At 38.0% G+C, this 13,794-nt stretch overlaps 2 protein-coding genes across 6 annotated transcripts in view; one reads left to right on the forward strand and one right to left on the reverse strand.

Annotated features, from left to right (window-relative positions):
- Nucleotides 1-13,794, forward strand: part of ANKRD37 (ankyrin repeat domain 37) — a 24,790-nt gene continuing 10,996 nt past the window's right edge. The window contains exons 1-5 of one of the 2 annotated variants that reach the window (XM_050947214.1): nucleotides 12-393; nucleotides 739-891; nucleotides 2,100-2,191; nucleotides 2,737-2,966; nucleotides 3,738-4,288. In XM_050947214.1, the coding sequence (XP_050803171.1) occupies nucleotides 364-393; nucleotides 739-891; nucleotides 2,100-2,191; nucleotides 2,737-2,966; nucleotides 3,738-3,751 (519 nt within the window). In that variant the 5' untranslated portion in view covers nucleotides 12-363 and the 3' untranslated portion in view covers nucleotides 3,752-4,288. Of the gene's footprint in view, nucleotides 394-738; nucleotides 892-2,099; nucleotides 2,192-2,736; nucleotides 2,967-3,737; nucleotides 4,289-13,794 lie in introns of those variants that run through there. The other variant, XM_050947213.1, reaches the window with a different exon arrangement.
- UFSP2 (UFM1 specific peptidase 2) overlaps nucleotides 4,387-13,794 on the reverse strand; it is a 24,056-nt gene continuing 14,648 nt past the window's right edge. For all 4 annotated transcript variants that reach the window (XM_050947202.1, XM_050947199.1, XM_050947200.1 and 1 more), the window contains 4 exons: nucleotides 12,669-12,793; nucleotides 9,976-10,052; nucleotides 6,351-6,475; nucleotides 4,387-4,669 (listed from right to left, as the gene is read on the reverse strand). In XM_050947202.1, coding sequence (XP_050803159.1) covers nucleotides 4,583-4,669; nucleotides 6,351-6,475; nucleotides 9,976-10,052; nucleotides 12,669-12,793 — 414 coding nt within the window. In that variant the 3' untranslated portion in view covers nucleotides 4,387-4,582. The remainder of the gene's footprint in view (nucleotides 4,670-6,350; nucleotides 6,476-9,975; nucleotides 10,053-12,668; nucleotides 12,794-13,794) is intronic.

Genomic DNA, 13,794 nt, shown 5'->3' on the forward strand with positions numbered 1-13,794 from the left:
TGGCCGCCCCACCTGCCACAAGCCCTAGACTGCCCCGCCCTCCTTTGCGCTGTACACTGAAACACGTGCTAGGAGAGCCCGCCCAGGTCTGCTGGAGAAAGCATCAGACGGAGCCAATCGCCACGCAAGAAGGCGGGTTGACCTGCATGTGCTCCTGTTTGTGTACGTGCAGGAGCTGGTTCCCGGCACAGTGGGAGGGGAGTTCAGCACGGAGGTTCCCTTTTAGCGCTTGCACGGTGTCAGACGTGCTACTTGCACTAGGCAAAATCGGGGACGGGCGTGCTGGGCTTCTCCTCTATTCTCCCCACCGCAGCAGCCGTCCCAGAACATTGGGAGTAAGTAGTCCTCAGCCGAAAAGAGACAATGTGGATGATGCTGGATTGCAGCTCAGAGGTGAGGCTGAGGAGTTTGCACCGTTCTTTCCGTGCATTGTTAGAAGTCCAGGTGTTGAGTTGCTTGTAATGTAGTTTTACCACTATTGGCTAAACCCAAATCCCACTGATGTCAGTAGGATTTTGCCAATATCTCTCTCGATTTGGTGGTTTGTGTTCCAACAAACTAATAGCCTGATTCTTTCAAGTTGAAAAGCCTATGATAAAGGGGCATAAATATTAGATGAAGGGGATGGTGTGGGATACCTTCCGATTTTTCTGCCACTGTATACTTTATCTTTCGGGTCTAAGAATAACGTGAAGCTAAATGTATTTTTTAAAACACTTGTTTCCCTCCCCCCCGTAGTCTGACGGCTTGAGCCTTCTGCTTGAGGCGGGGACTGGGGTGAATGCACCCGCAGATGCGTTTGGTCAGTCCCCAGCTCACTTGGCTGCTTGTGGAGGACAAGCTTTTTTCCTACTCTGGCAACTGCAAACAGGCGCTAATCTGAACCAACAGGTACGAATAATGCCTTTTTGTTTCTTTTGGACTGCCTTATTCCAATGAGGCATGTTATTTGTATGAAGGTATATTGTGTATGTAAATCTTTAGTTGTCACAGATTTGACGAGACATACAAACTAGTTGTCTGTGATTATTTGTTGCATCTCTTCTATACAATTTATTACATGAAAACAGGTGTCCTTAGTATGAAACATTTCTTCCCCAGTCCTCAATCAGTAATCAGTTGTAAACACTTTCAAAATAGACTCTTCCTCATGTAAAATGTACTTTAAAATTCATTCTGGTTATTGTGTGTTCAGATTGTTTTGTAGCTATATAGGACCACTGTCAGATCTGAAACTTTAGTATCTTCTTTATCCTGTCAGGGTCTTGGGAATGTTCACATTATCTCCTTCCAATATATATCAAGGTCTGTTACGGAGTCACACTTACCTGAATAGCAGAAATTTTTGGTGATTTGCTTGTATCTCTGCACTTCACTACGAATGGTGCTGTTAACTTCTAACTCTGTGTTTTGCTGGAAGATCCTGCTGCCTTGATTAGTGAATGAATGTGGATATGTAGCAGAGGTGGGTCAGAAACTGTTTTCACATCCCTCAAATATTTCCAAGTGTTCAAATTTTTTTTCCTCAGATCATGATGAAAAGTCAATCTCAAATTTTCACAGACCAAATTGTTTTCATATCAGGTCAGTGTTATGATAACTTCAGAACTTTTTTTTTTTTAGTTTAATTAGCTTAAATTTCTACAGGGAAAGTCATGTTGAATTGGAAAAACAGGAATGTTCATTTTGAAAGTGTCAAACAAAAACATTTGTTAGTTTCTAAACTTTGAGATTTGTCAAATCCAAACCTGTTTTGTGAACAGTGTTGGTTTTGATGAATTGGCATTTTCTGATATTGAAAAATTCCCAGCTAGCTCTGAGTACACTTTTTGTATAAAAGCTATTCTAGATCACGTGCAAAATCTGTTGCAAAACCTTTATCCTGCTAGCAGCTTGTTATATGAATAAAGAATATTCTAATATTAATAGCAGCTGCTGTTAGTATTTAACTGGATATATACTTTCTGACCCACCTTTCTGACTTGCATCAAGATTGTGTGCACAGAGTTCTGATGGTGCTCAAACTGGTTAATCTCTCCTGCCATCTTATTAAGTGATTTATGATATTCTAAGGGTGAAATTCTATGTTATGTTTTTAGGATTGCCATGGAGAAGCTCCTATTCATAAGGCAGCTAAAGTTGGGAGCTTGGAGTGTCTTGCTCTACTCGTTGCCAGTGATGCCAGAATAGAGTAAGTCAAAAACTACATTTAACTAATTCAAATATTAGCCCTCAAAGAAGTTAGTTATAAACTTATTCTGCTATAATCTTAACATACCTGAACATGAAATGTATGCTAATACAGAACTTTGTTTCCTGTTCAAACTATATTGTGGTAATTGGAATGCAGTGTGCATGCGCATATTTTTAATAAAAGTATAAAAATATGGTGCAGTCATTACGAGTATTTATCATGATAGTCCACGTACTGTACAACTATACTGTTGTCTTTCAGTTTTGGTTTAGAGAAAAACCTCTTTAACATAGCTGCTAAGAGGAGCTTACTAGTCATAGCTCCCTGGTTGGAGGAGCTTTCCATTTCATTTATTGGTTACACTATTCTTACATCTTATACTTGAGACAATTTCTTTGGTCTTGATTTTTTGGTAGCTTATTTCTCTGCTTCAAATATTTTTGCACTTGAAATAAAGATATTTTACTGAAGAATTATGATGACTGCCTCATCTTACATAGTGACGATTTGAAATTAACTGTGTGTTAACTTCTGTGTTTCAGTTTGTGCAATAAAGATGGACAAACAGCAGAAGATCTTGCATGGGCTTTTGGATTTCTGGAATGTGCCAAGTTCCTCACAACTGCTAAACATACTCAAAATATGAAGCTAAAAGAACAATCTAGCTGCTCACTTAAGGACAATTGTGGTTTGCCAAGAGAGGCTTCATCTGGACAGAAACGAGCATGTGGAATTATGGGACCCACAAACAGAAAGAGGAGGAGATCAGATGGTACGTAGTTTGACAGTTTACAAATCAGACACTTAGTCAGGACTGGTTTAATACATATCAGAATATTTTTAAACCAAAATCTCAGACTGTCAGTATTTAAGTACATTACCTGAATTTGTCAGTAGATATGTAGTAGTAGTGGTGAGGCACAGCCCTTCAATGCATCCACATATACCTACGTGGTAAGGCTGCTATTCAGTCAGAATATTAATGTTGCATAAAAGAACATGCTCCCATAACACATGTATGTTCTAATAAAGGGCCAAATTACTTTTGTGCATTGGGTCAGGATGGATTGATTTAAATCAAAGCTATTTAAATCACTGATTTTTAATCATTATTAAATCAACATGAAGGTAAGCTTGATTTAAATAATAGCTTTTAATTATTTGTAGTTATTTTCCTTAAGAAAGGTTTATTCTTATTGGTTGGTAACCCCTTAAAACATGTTGATTTGCAAGTAAATATAGTCTTTTTGCTAACCAGGAGAGAGTGCTACATTTATCCATATTAATTTAAGCAAGCATAAACCTTAACTTCTTACTAGATTAATTTTTTCTTTGTGATGTGTCAATCTCTACTTGGATGGAAATTTCAAATTCAATTAAATGCACAAAACAACATTTTAAAAAAATTAAATACAACTACCTAGGTTTTAGGTTGAAAGAGAGGGGGATGCATTAAACAACCATCCTATACTATAGCCCAGTGGTTTGATAAATCCAGATGTATACTTCTATTTTATAAAGTAAGCTCTTTTGTTTTGAACAGATATCACGTCTTAGACTTTAAGTGGGAAAGCCTGTAACCCTGTAAAGAATCTGTAAGAAGAATCTGAAATCTGCAAAAACCATATTGGTCTATGAACTAAGCAGCCCAATATTTGATGTCTATTTCCTTCTGAGAAGGAGAAATCCTTGGTTACTTTTGCTTCTTGAAGAAGACATTTTTCTAGAATACTTGTATTCACACAGCTCTGTGCGTGTGTGTGTGTTCAGTTGTAGACTATGTATAATAGGGCAGTCTCTTCTCCAGTAAATAGCAAAACAAAGTTGATACTTAGCACATATAGTGTTTCTCTCTGGCTCCTTCCATCCCAAGTGCTGTAGGAGATTAACATCTTGTTAAGTGGCATTCCCTGCCTATCACGTTGTTGTGTGATATTACTGGCTGCTGTCAAACAAACAGTTACCACACTTCACTACAGAGAGGGCTCTATGGAGCCCTAAGGATAGTTTGGGTCAGTTTAAAGTCACACATTTAATTCTGCACATCTTACTAACGAGCCATCTTTGCTTTTATGAGCAAGAGCTGCTTACATGAGTAAACATTAAAAGGACTACCCCTAAATTTGTAAAGCACTTCAGGAGCCTTCAGAAAGCAAAAAGACGTTACAAATATTAGATTACCTTTATCTCAGTTGCCAAAATTAAGATAAACTCCTTTAATTAAACTTGTCTATACAAGAATGCAGTTGAATGTGATTTACTCTTCTTCCATTTTTGATCTTTTTATTTAAAAAGACATTTTATACTTAAATTGCTGTGTAAAGAATGAGACAGCTCTGTCTATATCAAGTCTTTAAATTCTGGATTAACATATTTTGCAATTGGAATTTAAATAGTTTTTGGTCGTTGAGGTAGGCAGAGGTTGTAATAAGCATCCTTGCTCCAAAAGTCTGGGCCCTTCCATCCACACCAACCCTGTACAGGAAACATCAAAATAAAGCCATTTCTAAAACCGTTGTGCTTAGCAGATTTGGTCCATGAGTACGGTCATGCCTGTCACAGTTTTTGTAGTTTTCATAATTCAGTATATGTGTAAACAGAACAGGCTCCATTTTTTGACTCAAACAGCTAGAAATTATGATGCTAAAATTGAAGTCTAATAGCAACGTTATCTTCTGCCGTATGTTTTGTAGTATTTTTATTCTTAATCACATTATTTTCAATTATAAAAACTGTGTGAAGTCTACTTTTTACAAAACAGAGCATACACTTAAGTTCCAAGAACACACCCTTACAGCATCTCAATTTAGACCCCAATTCTGCAAACATTTACGCACATGCGTATATTTATCACATTAATAGTTTTTTCAAATCACTAACACTGCTCAGGGGCTTAAAGTTGAGTACATTTGTAAATTTCTTCAGAAATTAACAAGAGTATGAAGTTTCAATTAACTATGGAGTTCTATTGCTATGACTAGACCAGTCTCAGGACTTGAAAAATTACCAGAAGCCTACCATACTAATCTGAGGCAGATGCAAAAGTAAAGGGGCTACCAGAATAGTTCAAGGACAGTATCCAACCTCATCTGCTGGGAAGGGAGAGTATGCTGGATGGAATTCATACCAAAGTGCTTTCCCACCATTCAAAATCAGCTCCAGTTTAGTAGATGTGATAAATCTGAAGCTGCTTTCCTCCTGCCTGGTTGTTAAGAAGGAGCTCTCCCCAGTCTCAGAACCTACTGCTGCCTTGGTATCTGGTATTCTGCAACTATGCCATTCCTAGAACCTCATAATTTTTTAATATAAAGATATCCCTCCTCTCGGAATAGTTCAAATTTCTACCCTTCCTGCTGCTGACTTTCCTGGAGCAGCTGGCGGAATGAAACTGATACAATTCACTGTCCTCAATTTCATATCTGCCTATAGGATAAATAGAACCTGATGAGCCTTATTAATTACACTCTGCTACTGCTTGGCTTTACTATGAGCAACAGCAGAGGAACTGGAGCCATCTGTCTGCAGATTCAGGAAGATGGAATTGCATGGTTTATCTTCCAAACTATAAAGACTAGACACATAGCCCAAATGTATCCCCAAAATTTGCATGTATTCTTTTTAAAGGGATTCTGACAGCTTTTGTCTATATCAGTACACAAGATATTTACCTAATTTCATGGAAACTCTAAAATTTTGATATTAACATGTATATAACCAGATATAAACAACTTTGTACTAGACAGAAGGTGGTGGCATCAGGGATATTCAGTCCTGAGGCAAGTAAAGAGCATTCCTTCTTACTGTAAAAAAATAATTATGTTCTCCCAGACACTGCACCTCTTCAGTCATTAAGTTCCACAGACCAGATGTAAGGGTATCCTGTACTGGTACACTCACCTGGCCTCTGGGCTGGCCACCAGGTGGGATCAGCATTTTCCTTGCAGTGATAGTGTCCTTCTTCAGTCCAGGGACTGAGTGACCTCAGTAGGGCTGAATTATATATAAACTGACCCTAGCCCCTAAGGGGCTGAAAGGTGTGTGTGTGTGTGTGTGTGTGTGTGTAAAATAATTCCAGTGCTATCGCTCCAACACTGGTCATGCCATATAACCATTTATTAATGTCGTAAGTAGAAACTAAATGAAGTTAAAATCTCACCTTTTCCAAGATAACATGCAGATCTTCTGCACCAGTGTAATGTGGGTCTAGAATCAGAAATTTAATGTGTCCTGTAACCTCATTCCATGCCACTCCTAGTATTGTGTGAGCCAGAACACCTCCACCTGGATTGGAGAAAATATATGCCCTTTCTAAGACTTTGTACAGTTTGACACTTATTTTTTGCACCCGTATGTATGTCAATACTTTCTATTAGCTGACAGATCTGTGAGTGACATTTCATTCTCTAGAAAAGAAAAATAGGGTAACTGCATCGTGTAAGATCCTTCATGGAATAGGATAGCCAAAATAAGGACAAAGTTGTAAAATCAGAGTAGTTATTACCACAAAGAAATAATTTTACTTAACCATTTGATCCCTACGGAAAAGGATAAATGGACACAAATCAGATATTGGGAATGGCAATATGCAAAAATCTGTAGGAGAACACTTCAACCTCCTTGGACACACAATAGCAGATCTAAAGGTAGCCATCCTGCAGCAAAAAAACTTCAGGACCAGACTTCAAAGAGAAACTGCTGAGCTTCAGTTCATCTGCAAATTTGACACCATCAGCTCAGGATTAAACAAAGACTGTGAATGGCTTGCCAACTACAAAGCAGTTTCTCCTCCCTTCGTTTTCACACCTCAGCTGCTAGAAGAGGGTTTCATCCTCCATGACTGAACTAACCTCGTTATCTCTAGCCTGCTTCTTGCTTGCATATATATACCTGCTCCTGACACTTTGTTATAATTTTCTCTATCTTATGGCATGGTGGTCAATATTATCCAGAGTTCAGACAGATCTGAATGACATTATAAATCCTTGTCCAGAAATATGTTAGGATGGGGAATATGATTAAAATGAAAATAAGATATTTATATTAAGGCTGATTTAAAAAAAATGTTTTTCTCTACTTTTTCAAAGCACCATTCCCCTTCAGGATAGTATGAGTAAAAATTCAAATGTTCTTAAAACCCAAATTTCCTTACCCATGTTACCAACATTTTAATTTATTAAAATATTTCATCTGGTTTTAGGAAAGAAATTTTTGCTAAGGAGTGAAAGCCAATAAATTGCTGCTCTTTAATGCTCAAGGAAGTTACTGCTGAGCAATACAAAATAATTCTCCAATAGTGGTGCTAGTGTGAGGAACAGACTATTTTGCAAAATCAGAGTAGCTGGCCCATCAACCCTGGAATGAAAACTTCAAGACCTATGTTAGCCTCTTGAATTTAGAGAGCATCATTCAGACTGACCTCAGCAAGCCTGCTCTATACTAAGTTTGGGGACCTAGATCACCATGAAAAGACACCAGCCAAATCAGCTTTTTATGGTCCTTCATCTTAGAGCAGATAAAAGACAATACTAAGGTGTGTACCTGAACGTCGTTAATCTTGCAATCTCCCTTACTGCAGAGCATGTGAGGGAGATTCCCACACCCGAGACATTCTTTTTAGGTGACAGATTGAGGAACAGTCCCAGATTGAGGTGTCGATAGAAGTTTCAGAACAAATTGGTAAATTAATAAGTCAATGGTATTCACCCAGGAGTTCTGAAAAATTCAAATATGAAATAGCAGAACTACTAACTGTAGCACGTAACCCATCACATAAATCAGCTTCTTTACCAGATGACTGTACGAAAGCTAATGTCATGCCAATTCTTAAAAAAGGCTCCAGAGGCAATCCTGGCAATTACAGGCTGGTAAGCCTAACTTCAGTACCAGGCAAACTGGTTGAAACTATAGTAAAGAAAAGAATTCTCAGACACATAGATGAACATGATTTGTTAGATAAGAGTCAACAGGGCTTTTGTAAAGGGAAATCATGCCTCACCAATCTATTAGAATTCTTGGAGGATGTCAGCAAGCATGTTGTCAAGGGTGATCCATTGAATATACTGTACTTGGACTTTCAAAAAGCCTTTGACAAAATCCCTCACCAAAGGCTCTTAAGCAAACTACGGAGTCATAGGATAAGAGGGAAGGTCCTCTAATGGATCAATAACTAGTTAAAAGGAAACAAAAAGTGTAGGAATAATTGGTCAGTTTTCAGAATAGAGAGAGGTAAATAGTGGGGTTCTCCAGGGATCTGTACTGGGACCAGTGCTATTCAACATATTCATAAATGATCTGGAAAACGGGGTAAACATTGAGGTGGCAATCATCTGTAGATGATACAAAATAAATGAAGACTATTCAGGCCACAGCTGGCTGTGAAGAATTACAAAAGGATCTCACGAAACTGGGTGAGACGGCAACAAAAATCACTGATGAAATTCAGTGTTGAGAAATGAGAACTAATTCATATTGGAAAACATAATCCCAACTATACATACAAAATGATGGGGTCTAAATTAGCGGTTACCACTTAAAAAGTGATCTTGGCATCATTGTGGATACAGTAGTTCTCTGAAAACATCTGCTCAATGTGCAGTGGCAGTCAAAAAAGCTAACAGAATGTTAGGAGCTAATAGGAAAGGGATAGAGAAGATGACAGTAAATATAATGCCACTATATAAATCCAGGGTACAACCACACCTTGAATATTGGTCTCCTCATCTCAGAAAAGATATATTAGAAATGGAAAAGGTACAGAGATGGGCAACAAAAATGATTAAGGGTATGGAACAGCTTCCATATAAGGAGAGATTTAAAAGACTGGGACTTTTCAGCTTGGAAAAGAGATGACTAAGAGGGGATATGATAGGAGGTCTATAAAATCATGAATAGTATGGAGAAAGCACAGTAGAACCTCAGAGTTACGAACTGATCGGTCAGTCACACACCTCATTTGGAACCAGAAGCATGCAATCAGGCAGCAGCAAAGACAAAAATAAATAAAGCAAATTCAGTTCAGTACTGTGTTAACCGTAAAACTACTAAAAAAAAGAAAGGAAATTTTTTTTAAAAATTGACAAAGTAAGGAAACTGTCTTTGTGCTTGTTTCATTTAAATTAAGATGGTTAAAAGCACATTTTTCTTCTGCATAGTAAAATTTCAAAGCTGTATAAGTCAATGTTCAGTTGTAAACTTTTCAAAGAATGGCAACATTTTATTCAGTTAGGAACATTTCAGTATGCCGAACATCCTCCATTCCCAAGGTGTTCGTAACTCTGAGGGTCTACTGTATGTATGGAAGTGTTATTTATTCCTTCACATAACACAAGAATCAGGGGTCACCTGATGAAATTAATAAACAGCAGGTTTAAAACAAACAAAAGGAAGTACTTCTTTACACAATGCGGTCAACCTTTGGAATTTATTGCCAGGGGATGTTGTGAAGGCCAAAAGTATAACTGGGTTCAAAAAAGAATTAGGTAAGTTCAGAGGATAGGTCCGTCAATGGCTAGGGATGCTATCCCATGAATGCCAAATGCTGAATCATACAATAACTGCCCTGTTCTATTCATTCCCTTTGAAGAATCTGGCATTGATCACTGTTGGAAGATAGAATACTGGGCTAGATGGACCAATGGACCCAGTATGGCCATTTTTATGTTCCGGTTGTTCTGGATGCCTAGAAGTTCATCTGTATATACTCACTAAGTAGTGTATATGAAAATAAACCTTGACAGAAGTGACCAACATTCTTTAGCATTTTTCAGTAGTGAAAGGCTTACCAATCATAACTGGAGTTCCTTCAGTCTTGAAATGATTAGCAAGTTCTCTTCCCTGAGAAGCTAGCTCAGAACCCTGGCTGTATAAGAAATACAGCATTAGATTATCTTTATTAGGTTTAATTTCCTATTTACCTCTTTCACTATTTAGCCACATAAATTCGTAATTCCTATGCTACATAATGAGAATTTTAAAAAATGTATTTTATTACATTCCTCTCACTCCCCCTCTCCTCTCCCCCAGAACACTGTAGCAGGACCAGGAGTTTTATAATATAGGAAAACCACACTGGAGTAAAACTTAACATTTGTGCTCACACAAGCTGGTGCAATCACCCAATATAATTTATAGAGAAGAGTATGATCAGTTCTATCCAATTCAGACAGTGTCACTGACTGATGCCTGTTGGGAGCTGTGCCTCACAGTGAAAAGAAAGATACCATGACAACAGCTTCATGGTGGCTTCAGACTGGAGGTTTAAGGGAAAAGTTTTAAGAAGCTCAGCTAAACAGCTCCATGGTTCTCTCAACCACAGAGAAATCTACACTCTTATTTAATGACAAAAAATTTTGTTAACAAGGAGTTAAAGTTGCCTGGTAGCTCTTGCTGGCTCCAGGGGGGCAGAGTTAAGGCTTGGGCATTTACAATAACTCTGCATTCCCTGGTTTTTAGAAATTTGAGTTTTGCTAAACTTGACGTTCTGGAAGGGCACAAGCTACCACTGGGCAAGCATAACTCTATGTTAATGAAGTATTTGTCATTTACTCTCCTAAGTTTTTTAACTGAAAGAGAAATGTTTGTTGGTAGGAGTTAATGTTCATTTAGGCAATTATAGTTTTCACCTATGTTTGCAGTTGATGTGCTACTATGGCTAGTAATAGTCAACAGACCTAGCTTTTATACAGTGCTTTCCATCAGCAGGTTGCAAAGAATTTTACATCATTATCCCCATTTTTTAGATGGTAAACTGAGGCACAGAGCGGGGAACTGACTTGCCCAAAGTCAACGAGTCCTATGGTCTCTGGGCCCCGCAGATCCTAGCAAACACATACAGATAGAGAGAGGCTCAGACTCTGCCAAAAGAGGCAGCCCCAGATCCGGGCATACACATGGGAGGGAATGTGGAGCTGCCAGGATCCTCTGCCCCTTTTCTCTGCAAGTCCCCCATCACAGTCCCATGTCTCCCTTCCCAGTCTCCCACTCCTCCCCTTACGCTCCATGTAGCCTCCATTGTTCCCCCTCACCTGACTCCCAAACCCTCTCCTACCTCATATCCTCAATTATTCCCATCCCCATAATTGCCCCCTCCTTGCTGAACCCCAAACTCCTCTCCCCTGATTCACACCTACTCTTCCACCCCAATCACCCTCCCTTACCAGTGGGTATTTGCATGTGTATTTATTTTCTTTTCAAAAATAGTTTCAGTGACTTTCTGAGTATTCTGCAGTACTCAGATTATACTTCCCAAAACAAAAAAACCCTTGCCAGAGTCAGATTGGAGCAACATGCCTCCCTTTTACTTCAGATTTCTGCTTAGAGTTGGACTTAAACTCATGGAGCCTGGGCAGTGCTCAGGTTCGGTGCCTACAATATTCGTCCTTGAGCCACTCAGGCCTTATGAGGCATAGCTGACTTTCGACTCCCTTAGCTTATTTCTCTACACATGCGCAGTGGAATCCATTTGGTGCATGAGCACCTATATCCTAGGCACTGAACTCAGGCTACCAACTCCCTTTGCACATGCCACTAACCAATTTGCAGTCATTACAAACTGTTGACTAACATACATTGGCTACCAAACATATTCATTACGCTGATTATAACCACTTGCAATACATATATTTTAAACATAAGTATATATATTAAGTATTACTGTAGCAACTATATAGCCTAGATTGTTGTAATCCTGTAATTGTTAAAGCCTGCACCTTTGTTATAATCCTGAACACTTATGCTAAGTATCCCATAACAGCTTGCATTAGCTGACATAAGCCTTTCATTGAATAGATATGAAAACTCTAAAGTATCAGGAGAAATAATTATTTCTTTATAACAACAGGAAAAGAGCTGCCCACACAAGTCCATTAAGTGCCTTCCTCCCCCTTAGTACCTGGAATGCACTCAAAACAAAGATGAGAGTGCATCATAGCCTAGAACACATTGGGCACACCATGGTACCAAAACAAACAAGCCAAAAAGCTGACTAACTAAATGACCTATATGGTATACTTTTCTGGTAAACATGTAGAGTATAAAAGGATGGCTTTAGGGGCATAGCTTTGGAGAGCACCCTCTTAGCGTAAGGTGAATGTAACATTGCTGCATGGGACTGATCTTCAGAGACTGGTATCATATAGAACCTTTTTCCTGTACCATATTAATAAACCTGACTGACACTGGTTATTAGATCTCTTGAGTATCTCTCATAACGAACCAAAGTACGGTCAAGCAATTGACTATACAATTTATCAACAAAACTTAGACCCAATCCTGCAAAGACCTCTGCACAGACAGATCCCCTGTGCCTTACTTCACTGGGGCTAGGTGCAGGGGCCACCTGCAGAAGGTTCTTGCAGGATTGGGATTAATATCCTATTACTATTAATAGTCTCTTAAGTGATCCATTCTTCACAACACCTTCCCCAAGTAAAGAATTTATTACTAAGACACAAAATTAACAAATATTAATTCTTACCTGACAAACAGTATTTTTGAAGTTATTCCTAATAACTGGTTCAATACAAGTTGTACCTCAATAGAGCCAATCCACTGCCGCGACCCAACAAATGCAGCTGGTTTGTCTTCAACATCAACAAGTGCCTTTGTAACACACATCCCATAAAGAAAAAAAAAAAACCAGTATGAAATGGACATTTTTACAGTTTCTACCTCTAATATCCACTTTATACTATAATATTTCTGGAACCTAACTTGTCAAAAGCAGGCAAACATTTACTGAATGCAGGCATGATTGAATATTTAATGAAACAAAAGATCCTGTTTAAAAATGGTAACGTTTTTTTCTCTCTCCATGTTAGGAACATGTTCTTTTCTCAAACATCAGCTGGGAAATAAATGTCACTAAATGTAGCTTGAATAAAAAAATGGTCAAGAAGAAATATTACTAATTTCTTAAATTTTGCAAAATTAGAATAGCACTACAGGCAATTATTTCACACAAATACTAGTTATATATTGGGTCTAACTTCTTGTTTACATTTAACACACTTTTCCTGAAACTCCCTTCAACACGCTTATATCTGTTAGGAGAGTATTTATAATATATTAGAAATTCTGTGCATACAACCTATTACAGTTTGATTTAAAAATCTTAACTGTATATTTAATCTACAACACTTGTAATTTTTTATTTTACATTCACTGTCTAACTTTATTCAAATTCTATTTCTTACATAAAATACTGAAAATTATGTACATATCTTGATTTTATTTCATTCTCAAGTGGGTTAGCAGTCAACATTTTAGCTACCTTCTACTTTTTATAATCTGATAAATATTCAGATAGAAAGCCCAGTATAAGTGCTAAACATTATTGTAGTCTAAACACTTTCAAAATCACTATGCTGCTAAAACTGTTAAACAAATTAACCCAAAACACTATTTTCAGAAGACACTAAGACAAAAGCTGAGAGTTTCTGCTGGATGTACAGAATGCGCTAATCAGACATGCACTGTTTCTCCAATGGTATTAACATAACTGAAAATATAAGACACACATGCATACCTCTCACAGAAAAGAGAATGTTCATTTCAGGAACATTCCAAAGAGAAAAATACCCTCACGCTCACGCACACATGAC

This window comes from Gopherus flavomarginatus, chromosome 3, assembly GCF_025201925.1.
Source record: "Gopherus flavomarginatus isolate rGopFla2 chromosome 3, rGopFla2.mat.asm, whole genome shotgun sequence".
Lineage (NCBI taxonomy): Eukaryota > Metazoa > Chordata > Testudines > Testudinidae > Gopherus > Gopherus flavomarginatus.